General features: G+C 36.0%; 1 protein-coding gene and 1 long non-coding RNA gene across 2 annotated transcripts in view; one reads left to right on the forward strand and one right to left on the reverse strand.

Moving 5' to 3' along the window:
* Positions 1-1,352, forward strand: part of EVC2 (EvC ciliary complex subunit 2) — a 163,671-nt gene extending 162,319 nt beyond the window's left edge. Inside the window, exon 22 of the mRNA XM_051967556.1 lies at positions 638-1,352. Within this exon, the coding sequence (XP_051823516.1) occupies positions 638-962 (325 nt within the window). The 3' untranslated portion in view covers positions 963-1,352. The remainder of the gene's footprint in view (positions 1-637) is intronic.
* LOC127542076 (uncharacterized) overlaps positions 1-17,143 on the reverse strand; it is a 37,999-nt gene that overhangs the window by 10,102 nt on the left and 10,754 nt on the right. The window contains exon 2 of the long non-coding RNA XR_007948546.1: positions 3,081-3,193. This is a non-coding gene — a long non-coding RNA (uncharacterized LOC127542076). The remainder of the gene's footprint in view (positions 1-3,080; positions 3,194-17,143) is intronic.

Here is a 17,143-nt window from a genome sequence, read left to right on the forward strand (position 1 = left end):
GGTCCCTACACACACTTACAAGGTAAGTACATTATTATCCTTATTTTACAGATTAGGAAACTGAAGCAAACCGAGGTGAATTGTCTTTTCCAGGGTTACACAACTATTACGTACTTATGTGACCCTAGGAATTGTCTAATGTTAGATTAGAACAAGTTGTCCGACTCCCTGTCCAGAACTCTATCCACTGGGCCACTGAGCTATGTCTTTATATCACATCTAGAACATGTCTATGGTAAAAGGTACTTGGGAGGGGGAGGAAGGGAGAGGCTAGGAAAGGCTTCCCATAAAAGACAGGATTTGAGTTGCTCTCTCCAATTTCTATTCTATTTTTAATCTAACCCATCCCATATACAACGAGGCATTGCTTCGAGGTAGACTGAGAATATGGCCTTAGGGTAGGAAAGGATCTGTGTTCCTAAACAGACACATGCTAAATAGAGAACATTGGACTGCTCAGTAGCCCAGGCAGCTCTCTAGGAACCTGGGTTAGAACAAAGTCCTAATCCGAATCGAAGGAGAGATTTCCTGCACCTGGATGGAATCATATATGTCTCTGACCATATACAAGTCAAGGTCATTTCATTCTCCAGGCTATTATTCTCAAGATTCTAACTCCACGCTCTCCTTCTTTTAGGATATTAAAGAAGACACGTCTTCCCTTCATGGAGAGAGTAGCATTGTTCCGAAGAGGAAGTTTGCCAAAACTTTCGGCAGATTATGTCGGCCAGAGTTCTGAAGTCCACATTGGAGGGGCAGAGAAGAGTGACTTACTAAGCACAGGTGAGAAGCTCTTCATATTTCGAAATTCAGAAGAGGCTGCCATCACCCTGTGTGCCCCATCCAAGAGAAAGAAGAACTTTCTGAACTCCAAAAAGGCCTCATTGGTTACCTCGACGCCTGGCAGTAAAGAAGGCAGGAGACTCTATCCTTCCACTGAAAAGAAGAACATTGACCTCTAAAGGCCAAAAAAGTGTACAAACATTTGTATTTTTGTATAGCCTTGTTATAAGGTGCAAATATGACACACACGTATCCACTGGCCCAGTTTCTGCTTGAATCTTTGTCTAATTGGAATGAGTCTGAGAGGAAACGCTCGCTTTCTGGGAAGGTAACTCTAGGGCAGGATATAAAGCCAGGACAACGGCAGCGTGCAATACTATGCCTCAATCTATAGATTCAAGATCCTTTATCAGTTTTCCCTGACATTTAGCCAGGTCCCCTCTTATACATTAAGAAAAAAGAACCATTGTTCTATGTTTGCTAAAGTAAACCATTGTTCCCATGTTTATTGTATATTCTATTTTTGTGTAAATATGGACCATTTAAAAATAAATTTCATTTTGAAACAAGCTACGGAAAAATGCTTCTACTGTCACCTTGGGGGCATCTTCTGTTTTGGTTATGACTGTGTTCTTCACACGAGAGGGAGGGTATTGTGAATGTGAGAGAGGCATCCATGAGTTGAACATATTGAATCACTATGAATAATGAAGTGTGGAGGATGATGAGAAGACTAGAAACCAGTGTGTAGCGAAGAAAGAAGTAAAGCAAAGTTTCTTAGCCTGGTATATGGACTGTTTTTTTTTTTAATAACTAATTATGCATCTTAAAATATTATGAGAAGATGTTCACTGACTTCACATAGAGAGGTCCATAAGGCAAATAGTTAAGCATTCCTGAATTAGAGGAACTTGTAATATTTAGCCTGGAAAAGCAACGAGTTAGGAAGAATGGGATTTCTGATTATCAGTCTAAGAACCACCCTTAGGCCAGAGCAAGATGTTACTAAGTCTGCAACATTCTTACAATCATATGTCTTATCTTTTAGAAAACAGAGAAACTTTTAAAAATTCTCCCTTTCTTCCGCCTATTGCTTGTTTTTTTTTGTTGTTGTTCTTGTTGTTTTGTTTTTTGTTTGTTTTTGTTTTTTCCCCCCTCTTCCTATGCTTAACACAATATATTGAATCTTATTCCAAGGCAGGGAGAACATTTCACTGAGCTCCAGAATCACTTAACTTTACCTCAACTGGAATTTCTTAATTTAAGAAAAAGGCATGCTCCAAAAACAGCTTGGTGGATGGTTAAACAGTGGGTCCTTTGGTCTACAGCAAGGGTGCCAGTTACTCCAGAAGTGTGCTAACTTTTATGGCTATGTTGGAGGTATCAAGTTTAAATTCCCAGTCATTGCTACTCTATTATTCTATGCTCTCTATGCTTGGTTGCTTTTATCTCCTCAAATGCTAACAAAGTAGTTTTGAAAAATCTGGTATCTAAGCAAATAATTAAAAGAGAAAAAGAGTGTGTGTGGGTATATGTGTGTGTAAACTTGGTAAAATTGGAAGTTTCTGGAGGCCAGAGAGATCAGTATCAATGAGATGATAACACTGGCAGCTTTGGAGTTGCAGCAAACAAAGCTTTCTGCCTTACAAAAAGTAGTAAAAATAGAGACAAATAGAGAAACCCCTGGCACAATGCTTCTAAGCTGGTCTCTTCCCTTTCTGGGGTCTTATTCCCTACCTGCTTTGCTCTTGCCTACGTAGCGAATGCTAATCCATGTTGTCTCCTGTTGGAAGTTATTCATTATTACAGGAATTCTAGTACCTCCATTGCATTACCCCCTGGATCCCCGTGGACAGCTCTTTTGCACTCGGAATACTGACTGACTGAAAGGCCATTTCTCCAACATGAAATGAGATCCTTCACATTTTCAAGAAGTCTTGCACAATAATGCAAATATCCAGCTTTGAATTCTAACTTTGCATATATATTACAGTTTCTATTTGGCTAAATGAGGATATTTGAATTTCTTTCGGTTGGTTATAAACATTTAATAAGGATGAATGTTCTTCATTCCCATCACCATCGAGCCATTTGCAAAACAGACGAGCCACCAATTTATGAACTGGTTGTATTCCAAAAGTTTGTTCTTGTAAGTCAATGTTTAGAATTTGAAATCTATTTTCCAATAGAAATGATAGTTTCACAGACTGGCCCACACAGCATAGGAAGAGGCAACAAAGAGAACAGGGCAGAAAGTATTTGAGTTGGAGTTAGGGAGTTTGGGTTGCAAATCTTACCTCAGCTGCTTACTTCATGTGTAGCCACGGAGAAGTCAATTCAGGATCAGATCTTCTACATCCAGTGATCCAACCTGTACCCATCGACTCCATGAAGTTATCACTTTATAAACCTTTCAACAAAGGGGAGATAGGGCTTGTCATTATATCAGCCATTGTGTACTTTTCTAGAACTAAATCAAAAGCCTAAATGTGAGGAAAACGGAAGCTTTCAATGGAAGTTTGAGACTGTGTCTTGAGAATCCGGTAAAGGATATATGGATGCTTAGCTCAGAAAAGTGAATATGTGGGAGGATAATTATTTTCCCATATTTGGATCTTATTGAAGGATTAAATGTGTCGTAAGCATTAGAGAGAATAAGAATCAAACTTAGTGCTAGAAAAGACCTCAGCAAACCCTCATTTGACAGATGAGCATGATGAGACCGAGAAACATGGAGCAACTTGGCTGTGGCCAGTCGGGCAGTGATAAAGCTGGGAACACAACCAAAGTCAGCTGAATAACAGTCTTGCACTTGTTCCTTCCCAGTACCTGCCAGCACAAGGGATTGTGCGGAGGTCATTTGGGCTTTAGAAGAGCCCTAACTTGCTGACAATTCAAGCCATCCATCAGTGGAATGATCCACTATGGCAAGTGCCGAGTTTGCTCTAATCAGGGGCATCCAGGCAGAAATGGGAAGGAATGTTGCCAATGATGATGTGGAGATGCTTAAGCTCGAGAGTAGACCTCATGGTCACTGAGTTCTCCAGTTTTAAAAAATATGACTGTGGAGTTGTTCAGAGTTATGATTCCCCAAAATTCTCCAAAGTAATATTGTGACATCATTATTTCTTATCTGCAATAAAGGATGGAAAAAGGGAGAAAGAAAGAAAGGGAGGGAGAGGAGGAAGAAAGAAACAATAAATAAGCAAAGAATTCATTTTATTTGATCCTCATCCTCAAAAAATGATGCATGCTATAATTATCCCCACTTTATGGTTGAAGAAACAAGGCAGGCAGAAGTTAAATGGCTTGTCCAGGCTCACATAGCTAATAAGTATCTGAGGCTTGATTTGAATTTAGTTTGACCTAACCATAGGCCTGGAAAGCTATCCTCTGTGCAACCTAGCTGCCCCCATATACTCTTAGAGTATAAGCTCTGGCTGGCTCGACCACTTTCATTAAGGCTTCACGTTCTAGGAGCACACAGTATAGATTGAATCTGATGTCCAGTCTCAGCCTCTCTAAATGCTGAGAAACTCACCATCAACAGGTCATAGGCAATAAATTCTTTGGCCATGACTCATAAAACAAAGAAAAATCATAAGTTGATCTTCAGTTCTTCATGGACCAAGTTGTAGAAAAGTAAACAGAGGATGGTATTGTCTTAAGAATATCTATAAACAGGAATTGATGCTAAGTAAAATGAGCAGGACCAGGAGGTCATTATATACTTCAACAATATTATATCATGATCAATTCTGATGAACGTGGCCCTCTTCAACAATGAGATGAACCAAATCAGTTCCATTTGTTCAATAATGAAAAGAGCCAGCTACACTTAGTGAAAGAACTATGGGAAATAAGTGTGAACCACAACATAGAATTTCGACTCCCTCTGTTTTTGTCTGCCTGCATTTTTTATTTCCTTCTCAGGTGCAGCACAATAACTATGGATATGTAAACATATTCTGTATTTAACATACTCTAACATATTTAACATGTATGGGTCTACCTGATATTTAGGGAAAGGGGTGGAAGGAAGGAGGAGAAAAGTTGGAACAGAAAGTTTTGCAAGGGTCAATGCTGAAAAGTTATCCATGCATGTATCTTGTAAATAAAAAGCTATAACAAAGAATATCTATAAACTTTAACTGTTGGTGCTTTAATTTGGAGACTGTTTTCTAAAGATTTATCTAGAAGTTACTATATGAGTACAGGAAGTAAAACATATTAAGACCAATATTCTTATTATAAGATAAAAGATATGACTAATTTTTGGCTAAATGAAAATTTTAAGAGGTTCTTTTCTGATAAAGGAGATAGAAATTAGACTAACAGACTAATAAAACACTAAGTAATAATCAAAGTGAAAGGTGATGACCTTATCTAGACCCTGTAGATGGAGAGAAGGAAGATGTGTAGAATGGACATAATTTGGCAGCTAAATGGGTATGTGGGTGAAGAAGAGAGAATTGAGGCTGTTATATGATTGGGAACCTAAGTAAACAAAAGAATAGTGACATAGTACATAGAAACAGAGACACTAGAAGATGAAGGGCTTAAGATAGAAAAATCAACATTTTTTATAAACTTAAATAAATGTGAACTATTATTGTTATTTTATTTTTAATTTCTGGGGGGAAAAACTGGCATTTCTAAAAACCTAAAAACAAAAAAGATAAACTTTATTGTTTTAGGAGTTTTTCCCCTTAAGTCTGATTTTATTGACATAGGGAATTCCAGTGAGGGAATTCTCTTTGCAGGTGTAGATCGTTTGCCCAAGACAGTGAGAGCTAAGTGACTTATCAACATTCACACTAGCAGTGTGTAAAAGGGGTAAGACTTCAACCAGACCTGAACTCTAAGGGGGGGTCCCTCCATTCATTATACTATTTAGCCTCAGGAGACAGTGTACTAATATTAATAATTTTTGTGACCTAGGGGCAAATCTGGATTTTTGAACGTCATGCCAGTGGAACACAAGGCCAATATGTTTCAGATTAAAATGCCTGGTGCTACAATGTCTATTATCCAATAACCGTGCTGGTTAAGTATAGAAAACCTTAAGGAATTGGATACTAGAGGATGATTTTATACTCACAAATTAATTTTAAAATGTATTAAAATGTGTGGGTAGGCGTTTCATATTACCACATGAAAGATGAGGAAGCTGAGGAACAGAGAGATCAAGTATCTTGCCTGGAGTCACAGAGCCAGCAAGGGTCTTAAGAAGCATTTAAATTGAGGTCTTGAGTCTTTAGTGCCTTTGACAACCAGAATGCATGGAAGTTCCACAGGCTCTGACCTCTACTACAACATGACACCAAGTGAGGGGAAGCAAAAATCATATAACTAAGAGTTATAAAGGCACTTTTTTATATTCTTAAAACAAAAAATTCTCATGTGACAATGAGAAAAAAAAGGGGGGGGCAAAAAGTACTTCAGCAAAACAATACAATACAAAGTTTCTGACAGTATGTATTGTATTCTATACCTATAATCCCCCATCTCTGCAAGAGAGGAAGATAATGTGATTTTTTTTTCCAACAGAAAAGAGGACAACAGATGAGAGGACATAGCCCACGTCTTTATTTTACAAATAGAAAAAATAAGGTCATGTCATATTAAGCGACAGAATTGGCATTTTTAACTCGGGTTCTCTCATCAGAATGGTTAGTATCCTGATCTGAGGTACGCCCATGTCTTATTGAAAGAAGGTGAAGAATCTTCCAGTTCTTTGAGACACATGGAAATACCATTGGCTCTCTCACAGGCAGTAACCTTTCCTCATTTCACCTTTCTAACAGGTGCTTTAGATCTTACTTTCAACTTGGGTCCGACTTACTCTGAAATAGTCAGTCTGAGACAGCCCTATTCCCTTTCATCCAGCTCCCCACCCCGCAAAAAAAGTGAGAAAAGTTGAAAAGAAATAATACCAAATGTTACCACTGTAGATGAGATGAGGGGCTCCTCCCTTCTCCAGATTCTCCTAAAGACTTGATGCTGCTTCATTGAACTGCCTATAATTATTCCTATAGACTCTTCCTCCAGGGTAATCTATGTAATAGCTATGTATAGTCTATGTATAGTCTGTGATCTCCATTACTTGAGGTCCTTGTGTCCTGAGAGAGCTTGGCAGAGAGTTACAAAAGGGCAAAACAGTGCCAGCTACACTTAGTGAAAGAACTATGGGAAATAAGTGTGAATCACAACATAACATTTCTATTCCCTCTGTTTTTGTCCGCTTGCATTTTTGATTTCCTTCTCGGGTTATTTTTATCTTGTGTCTAAGTCTGATTTTTCTTGTGCAGAAGACGGACAGACACCAAAAAGGGAAGAGAACCAGAAGGACTGATATATACGGAGATGAAGAGAGAGACACAGGCACTGATCTATAGAAAGAGGAGAAATATACCGAGATAGAAACAGAGGAAGGTTAAGAGAGAATAGAAGGGTTGCCCTGCCTTGAGGCAACTATGGGGTTGTTTTTGTTTGGAGTTTTTTCGAAGTGGATGCAGAGCTAGTATTCCCACTGCTTTTCCCAAATGAAGTTAGCTGAACAAAGATGATCGTGGTGTTGAAAACGCCCTGAACGATAGTATCACAAAGGAAGCTGAAGAGCTCCTATCACCAGGACTGTCATCAATGCAATCGGGAACTTTTCTCTCCTGCCTAGTCAGCTTCAGAATTGACAGTGTGAGTAAGAGCCTGGGGCACCAGCAACAGAGAAAGTGGAGTCCCTCAGCCCTGCTGGCTCCTGGCCAAGCCACAACACTTTTCCTGGAGCTTGCATCAGCAGCATCAAAATATAGCTAGGATTCAAGCAAGCTCTCCGTGTTCCCAAACCACTGGAGTAGGAAGGGACCTCAGATATCGCCTAATCCACTCCTAACCTGAGCAAAGCCCCTCAGAAATCATTAATGAGAAATGAATTTCTCTTATGTGGAAGACACAGTAGTTTTACTATTCTCAATCAAATTCTCTTTAAAGAAAAAATATCGCAGATATCCGATTTTCTCTGCACCTTTCAGTCAATTGTGTCTCTGCAATGATGTTATAGGCTGTGGAGGATTATTTGAACAATTTGCCTTTAAGGGTATTCTGGATTCACATTCAAGTTATTCTCATGAAACCTTTCTAGAAATAGAAAAGTGGGCACTTGGGTTGATAGCTTTTTTACTATTCTTGTATCACTATAAGTCACAAAGTACTGAAGTCTTTGAAGAACTAAAACTTAATAGTCACCCAAAGGGCAAAAATAAAGCACAGGGAGGATTTTAGCAGCTGGTCACACATTAAAGAGGAGACACTATATGGAAGAAATGTTATAAGGGAAGGCACCAGAGAGAGATACACAACTAGTAAGCCGGAGGCAGTTCCTCAGGGATAACAAATGGATGGGTATAGAGGACCACAGATATTGGGGAACTCTGAGAAAAGTATACTTGAAACAAGGATACTTACAGCAGGGTGTTAACTCGGTCAGATTGATAAGATGATGGTTCTCTAGTTCACATATACTTTGTAGTTAGTGGTGATGTAATGATTCTCTAGTTCACACATATTTAGTGTGTGGTAAAGATGTAATCATACTGGGGTATACAAGGGCTGAGAGGACTGGAAATGAGATATTCCATCTTTGACCAGCCTCTGGTGGCCATCCTGTCTTCATCACTCCTCCTCTAAGACCAAGGACTCGGGCTGGTCCTGAGGCCCTCCAGAAAGCTAGCCCAAACATTATAGATGGGTAGCTATCTGCTCCATGGGTGTCCACTGTACTCAGCATCTGCTGCTCACCTGGGTTTCAACTCCCACAGAACAAGGATGTTCGTCCTAATGCTCACTTTTAATCTCCTAAGGATGCAGCTAACTGATGCTTGAGTAACACCTTCTTCAGTCTGCTCTTCCCCCTGACTGAAGAAAAGACTCCTTCCAACATTTTCCCTTATAGAGGGCAGAACTGAACTTTTGGGCTCACTCCACTCTGTATCTGCTTCATCTCATCTCCAAGAAGGAAAATAATATCTGAGCATCCCCTGGTCTCCCCACCACTTTCTAGACTCCTTATGCATGTTGGACCATTAGACTGTGAGATCACTGAAACAAAGACTCTCTATTAATTGTACCCCCATTAACAAGGCTTGGCATTTAACAAATGTTTGTTAGATTGGATTGGAAAAGGATAAGAGATATAGAGAAAGGTCCCTGGCAAGTTAAGTAGAACTTCTGTGTAGAATTTATAAGATGTCACTGGTGAAATTTGTATGGGATCAGCAAGTAGGGATAGGTTGAAACATATCCCTAATAAAGAGTACAAATATTGATGATTTTACAAGTCCATTGGAATATCAAAGACATCAAATATTCATTCAATAAAATATATTGAGAATAGATGCTAAAAGTGTATTTATTATAGCACTGTTGTCACAACACCCTAAAAGTACAATAGGAATAGAGACTGAATTGAATTGGACTCTTAGAAGGCATCTAGTCCAAATATCCCTATTACACAGATACAGAAACAAGTTCCATAAAGGTTAAGCAACTTGCTTAAGGTCAAATAGGTAACATGTGCCAGAAATAAGATTCAAATCCACATACTATAAATGCCATGTTCTACCCACTAGACCACTCTACCACACCCTATGGAAACAATACAACAACAACAACAAAAACAACAAAATGTATTAAGCACCAGGGCCCCAAACTAGGAGCAAGGTTTTGATATTTCCAAAAACCAGTGTTCATATTTCTACACAAAACAAGCAAAATTATATTTAAAAACTGGAGACACCCCAAGATCACAATGCAGACGCATTTCTGATTCTATGTTTATCTAATCTGGGCATTTTTCAACAAATCAATTCTTACCTTGATTTCTTTTTTGTCTTATGCATTCTTAGGGAGGCAATTTTACTTTGTTTGCCTACATATTTTATGCGAAATTTCTAAAATCATATTTCCCTCCCTGGAAAATGTATTTGTTTAAATTGCATTTGCTACTGATGTGCTTTTTTTGGCAAGGACATAGCTATGAAATCAGTTTCAAACTATGACACCACCTTTTTTTTTTTTTTTTTTTTTTTTTTTTTTTTACTTCTTTCTAGTCCCCTTTGTATATGAATATGCTTATTACTATTAATGGGCAAAATCCCAATTATTCATGAATAAAATTTGTAAACAGCTGAATCATATTTGGCTAGTGGTTTCATTACCAAAAGGATTTTTATTGTTTTTCAAGCATATTCTTGTTCTGGTTTGCTTGGAAGAATGATATTTTCTATGTTAAAAAAATACATTCTTTCAATATTTTACATTATAAAAATCAAAACAGGATTCCCATTTATTTTGACATCTCATATGATTTTTGTATAGCTCTTACAAGGTAAGTGCAAATAGATCAAAGCTTCACCAGAATTTGAGATGTATATCAACATGAACTACAGTACTGAGATGATTAGAAACAACTGCCTCAGAATTAGGGAATGGCAGAATCAACTAGAGCATATCAGAATGCACCAGAAGACTAGAATATAAATAAGTTGAATCAATATAAGAAAAACAAATATATTACATTAAGTAATGCTAAACAAAGAAAATAGTACCCAAAGTGATCACATACTGACTATAACTAGTTTAAAGGGAAATATATATGTATGTATCTGTGTTTATATATGTACATACATATACATACATATGTGTATATATGAGTGGATGTGAAGAAAATTTTAAAAGGATATAGCTACAAAACATAAGACACAGAATATTATATCCTTAAGGAGCTTTTGGTCTTTGTATTTCCAGCAACTAGCATAGTTCCTATCATATAATAGACAATAAATATTTGTGATTGAAACAAAGTAAATGAGATTACTAATTTAAATGGTACTGCAAACCTTAAAGAACTATACAAAATATGGATAATGAATTTTTTGTGTGTGTTAGAGTTTTTTATTTATAAGTAAATACTTGTAATATGCTTAATAAGTTTTGTTGGCAATTAAGAGTTCATGACAACTAATTAACACACAATATATACATATTAAAAATTATAAATCAAAAAGAAAATCCTAATGTGTAATATTCTATTGCTTTGGTGCTGGATGATGTTAAAAAAAAAAATCCAATAGAGGTAATCAGAGGATTCAGTTGAAATAATGGCTTCGTCACATCATCCATGTGATCTGGGGCAAGGCACAATATCTCTGGATCCCAGTTACTTCAGTCACAAAGTATTCTTGATTAAAATGTTCTCTGGTACCCCTTATAACTCTAAATCCATCATCTTAAGATCTTATGAACAGTATGAATTTATCATATATATTCTGTCCATCCTACCTGATAAAAGAGATGAAATTATAAAAACAAAGAATATTCACATTGGGAAATAGTCTTTCTCCAAATTTTTTACATGTGTATGTATATTTTAAATGCTGAATTCCAAATGCTTGCTCTGGTGTACTAATGTTCTTTTCCATCAGACTGCCATGCAGGACTGTTACCTAGATCCCTTTCTGGAATTGTCTTGAATCATTGTATGCTGCTGAGAATATCCAAGTGATTCATAGTTGGCCATTACAATATTGCCATTACAGAACATAAAGTTCTTATTTTTAAATAACGTATTTTAGAGATTAAACTTTGTCAAGAGAATTATACACTATTATATTAAGTGATTTTTGTATATTTAAATAATATAAAATGAATAGACAAAAGGTACTACTCAAACATAAATAGCTATGTAATTTTATAAAAAAAACAAAAGTCCTGATATTCCCTCATAAATTTAATTTAAAAAATAATTTAAAAAGAGATAATAGCTTGGAGAAGAAAGAACAGTACAACTGAATCAGAAAAACAGATTGGAAGACCTTTGCCACTTAATTAGCTATGTGATTCAGGATAAGTCACTCTGCCTAATCTATAAAATTAGGAACTGAATTAGATCTTTTTGTTTCTATCATTCAATATTTCTATAATTCAATCTTAAGAAGGATGGCTTTTTCTGAGATCCTCTGTGGTACATGTTCTGTTTTGGATTCTTATTTTGACCTTATCCTAAAAACTTTGCTTCAGGACATCTAACTGGAGAGTTTTCAGCAAGCAATTGGAGACTGGGTAACAGACTGAAATCTTTACATTCTTTCAAAGAAGAGAACAATCTATATACATTAATTCTTCTTTACATCTAACTTTAAACACTCTGTAAAACATGGTAGATTTAGAGCTTCTTCCTCTCCAACTGAGTTTTTGGTTCATTTAATACCTTTAAAAACTAGACATTAATATTTTAAAGAAAAACTTTCAATTGAGAAGGCCTGGGATTGACTTAATCACTAGATAGCGTCTGTTAATCTTTATTACTCTTTCATGTAATATTACTTGAAAAAACTAAGGACCTTTAGCCTGGGGTGGGGAGGAACACCCTTAAAGTAGAGTGCCATGATTTTTTTTTCAAATTTTAGAGGATTTTCATGTGGTGCTCAAACCCAGATAGTTGTCTCTATATTTCATCTACTCTATTTCTGACTTCTGAGGGACTTAATATACAACGTAATATGTAGTTTCATAAAACAGTGAATAACCTCCCACTAAAAATGTTCAGGCAGAATATGACTTAATGTTTGTTTTATATCTTGAAGATGAGATTTGTGTTTGGGCAACTGTATCAATAATTGCTATTTATATGACACTTTAGGTTTACAAAAAGTTTTACAGCAACTCTGATGGAGGTAGCTACATTATTCCCCTTTTATGAGGAAGAAAAATGAAACAAAAAGATTAAGTGACCATCAAAAGCCAGTGAATATGCCAGAACCAGAAACTGAACTCAAGTTTTTGATGGTACCTTGTCAGAAATGTTTTTTCCGACACCGAGTAGGTGATCCCCAAAATAACACTCCAAAAAGCTCTGTCTTTCTTTTAAAATAATATCTTGATCAACATTCTTCTTCTGAGAATACAAAAGATATTAATAGACTAACAATTGATTTCTTATTTAAAAAATTGTTAAACTTTAAAAAAAACATTGTACTTAATGAAAGTATGAATTTTTTTAAAAGTTTAAAAAAATTTCATACTTTCATTAAGTATCCTCTGTACACTGAATCCTTTATCTCTTTTTTTTTCCTGTTCTTCAATCATATCTGATGGTTTCTGATACTATATGTGATTTTCTGGAGTTGTTTGCCATTTCCTTCTCCAAAGGATTAAGGAAAACATAAAACAAGTGACTTACTTTAAGCCACACAACTAGGAAGCTGCTGAGGACAAATTTAAAATCAGGTCTTCCTGAAGTACAGGCATATTACTCTATCCACTGAGACAAAAACTGTCCCTATATTTCCTCTAGCATCTAGCAAAGTGTAAATAAGTGCCTTTATGGAACTTACCTGCTCTTAGGTAAGATGTTAACACAGAAAATTAGAATGTACCCATCATGAAAATTTAACAGCCCCCCCTTCCCCCATCTTAATGTATTAATAAGCTCTTAAAGCTTAGTGCAACTATTAACACTTACAAAGTATTAAGATTTCTGGGACACCCTTGTATAATAGAAAGTCCTAAAATGGAGAGGGGAGAGGGGGAGGCTCAAGATGGAGGAGCAAAGCCAGGAAGCTACTTGAGCTCTCCAAGTTTTCCTCAAAAACCACATGAAACAAAGCCTCTGAACAGAGTCTGACAGAATGAAAAGACTCTCCACCAAATCAAAATAGATTGGAAGGACTTCAAGAAAGATCATTCTCACTGTGGTGAAAGAGGTGTTCAGGCCAGCTCAGATGGTATCCAGGAAAGCCAGTGAAAGGGTCTTAATGATAGTAGATCAGTTACTGAGACCCTTAGTCCTGGCACAGTAGTGGATCAGAATAATGGGGCAGCCAGGGCAGAAGGCAAATTGCCTTATGGAGAGAACAGGTAGAGACTACTTCTGCTGTTAGCAAGGCACCAAACACAAGGGGCCCCTGTGCTCAAAGCCAAGGCTCAGAGTGGCACAAGAAGCTTGGTACAGCTTTTCCTGTACTCCCAGGAGCAGAACTTGACCTCAAAAAAAATCACAAAATAAGTGGGAAGGGAGAAAAAGTGAATAAGACACAGAAAAGTACCTTAATCATAAGAATCTACTGTGGTAACAAAACACTATCTCAGAAGAGGATGAAATGCCATGGGAAATCTCAAAGAGTGATATAAATTGGTTTCTGTCCAAAAAATATTCTTGAAAATTCTCAAAGGATTTGAAAAAGCAAATAAGAGATATAAAAGAAAAATTGGGAAAAGAAACAAGATGCATGCTTAAGAGATTTAACAGCTTAGAAAAGTAAAGACAAAAATTGACTGAAGAAAACAATTCCTTAAAAAAAATACAATTGGCTATTGATAAATGGTCAAAGGATATGAACAGAAAATTTTCACGTGAAGAATTTAAAACAATTTCTAGTCATATGAAAACGGGCTCTAAATTACAATTGATCAGAGAAATGCAAATTAAGACAACTCTGAGATACCACTACAAAACACCTCTCAGATTGGCTAAGATGGCAGATGTTGACGAATGTTGGAGGAGATGTGGAAAAATTGCAACACTAATGTTATTGGTGGAGTTGTGAACTGATTCAACCATTCTGGAGAGCAATTTGAAACCATGGCCAAAGGGCTGTCAAACTTTAGATTCCGCAGTGTTTCTACTGGACTTGTATCCCAAAGAGATAATAAAGGAGGGAAAGGGACCCACATGTGCACAAATGTTTATGGCAGCCCTTTCTGTAGTGGGAAGGAACTGGAAACTAAGTGATTGCCCATCAATTAGAGAATGGCTGAATAAGTTATAACACATGAATGTTATGGAATATTATTGTTCTATAAGAAACAATCAGAAGGATGAATTCAGAGAGGCCTGGAGAGATGTACATGAACTGATGCTAAGTGAAATGAGCAGGAACAGGAGATTATATATGCCAACAGCAACACTATACAATGATCAATTCTGATGGAAATGTCTCTTCTCAACAATGATGTGATTCAGACCAGTTCCAATAACCTCCAGACCCGTCTGTACCCAGAGAGAAGACTGTGGGAATCAAGTGTGGACCACAATATATTTTCATTCTTTTGCATCTTTTTTCCCCTCATTTTTCCCTCCTTTTGATCTGATTTTTTTGGTGCAGCATGATATTTGTGGAAATATATATAGAGGAATTGCACATGCTCAACATATATTGGATCACTTGCTGATTGGGGAAAGAAGTAAGGAAGGGGGAGAGGGGGGATTAGAATACAGAGTTTAGTAGGGGTGAATGTAAATATATATATATATATATATATATATATATATATATATATATATATATGTATGTATATATATATATATATATATATCCATGTATATATTTTAAAAATAAAAAGCTTTTAACTAAAAAAAAATACAATTAGACAAATGCAAAAAAAAAAAAATTCCACTGAAGAAATGTTTCTTAGAAATGCAATTGGCCAAATGCAAAAATAGGAGAATTAATCATTTATGGAAAAAGATATACAAAAGCTAACTGAAGAAAATCATACATAAAAAAAAATGTAAATGGAACCTAAGAACTCTATGGATCTTTCAGAATCAGTCAACCAAAAAAATGAAAAAAAAAATTAAATGCCTCATTGAAAAAAAAATAATAATCTGAAAAATAGATCCAGAAAAGACATTTTAAAATTTTTTGACCTATCTGAAGGCCTTGACAAAAAAAAAAAAATGTCTGTAGCATTCCTCAAGAGATCAAGGGAGACTCTCTTTATATACTATAACTGGAGGGCAAAATAGTTATTGAAACAATACACTGATCATATGCAGAAAGAGATCCCACAAAGAAAACCCAAAGGAACATTGTTGCAAAACTCCAGAACTTTAATATATATATATATATATATATATATATATAGCTATCTGCCAGACAAAAACAATTAAAATATTACTGAACAATAGACAGAATTACCCAGGATATGGCAGCTTCTAAAATATGGCAACTTCTAAGATAAAAGATTGGAGGCCTGGAAAACCATATTCCAGAAGGCAAATGAATAAAAGGTTACAATCAAGAATCAACTACCCAGGAAGACTGAACTCCTTTCAGGGGAGGAGATGGATCTTCAATAAAGTAAAGGACTTTCAGTCATTCCTACCAAAAAAGACCAGAATTTAACAGAAATTTTGATCTTCAAACACAGAACTCAAAAAAGCATAGAAAGTTAAATAGGAAAGAAAAAACAAAGTTAAACTATATATCCTTAAGATGGGAAAATAATAATTATAACTCTTGAGAACTGTATCTTTTATTGTGACAGTTGGAAGGGGCATACATGGATAGAGGATGTGGGTATAAATTCACTTTGTGATGATATCAAAAAAAAAAAACATTAAAGTGTTGAAAAAGAATTGTACTGGTAAAAGAGTAAAGATGAGGTAAAATGGGATTAATTAGATCATATGAAAAAGCACAATAGAAGACGAAAGGAGGAAGCTAGATGAACATTGTCTGAGCTCAATCTCTTCGATTTAGGAAGGAAGGAATAACAATCATTCAGCAAGGTGTAGAAATTTATCTTCCTACATAAGAAAGAAGGAGAAAGAAGTAAAAACAGGGAGGAGGGGTGATAGAAGAGGGGGCAGAGTAGTTTAGACAAAACATTACTAAGGAAGGACAAGGTGGAAAGAGAACAAAACTATAAACAGGGGAAAAGAAGCTAAAATAGAGGGGAAAACAGAGCTAGTAATCATAATTATATATGAATAGGATCCAACTCTTCCATAAAACAGAAGCAGATAGACTGTATTAAATGCCAGAGTGCTACAATATGTTGTTTACAAGAAACATTTCAACAGAGAGATGCATATAAAGTAAGAGTAAAAGGCTGGAGAATAATTTATTATGCTGCAGCCAAAACAAAAGAAGCAGGGATAGCATTTCTGATCTCAGATAAAGTTAAAGCAAAAATAGATCTAATTAAAAGAGATAAGGAAGGAAAGTACATCTTGTTAAAGGTTATCATAGACAATGAAGTCTTATTAATACTAAATGTATATGCGTCAAGGGATACATCAACCAAATTCTTAGAGAACTTAAGCCAGTTACAAGATGAAATAGACAGCAAAACTATACTAGTGGAGGACTTCAATCTCCTATCAGAATTAGATAAATCCAGTCACAAAATAAGCAAGAAATAAATTAGGGACATTAATAAAATCTTAGAAAACTTAGATAGACCTTGAGGGAAAACTCAATAGGAATAGAAATGAATATACTTTTTTTTTCCTCAGCAGTACATGGCACCTACTGAAAAACTGACCATGCATTAAAGCAGAAAGGCAGAAATAGTT

The sequence above is a fragment of the Antechinus flavipes genome, chromosome 6 (genome assembly GCF_016432865.1).
Source record: "Antechinus flavipes isolate AdamAnt ecotype Samford, QLD, Australia chromosome 6, AdamAnt_v2, whole genome shotgun sequence".
NCBI classification, from domain to species: Eukaryota; Metazoa; Chordata; class Mammalia; order Dasyuromorphia; family Dasyuridae; genus Antechinus; species Antechinus flavipes.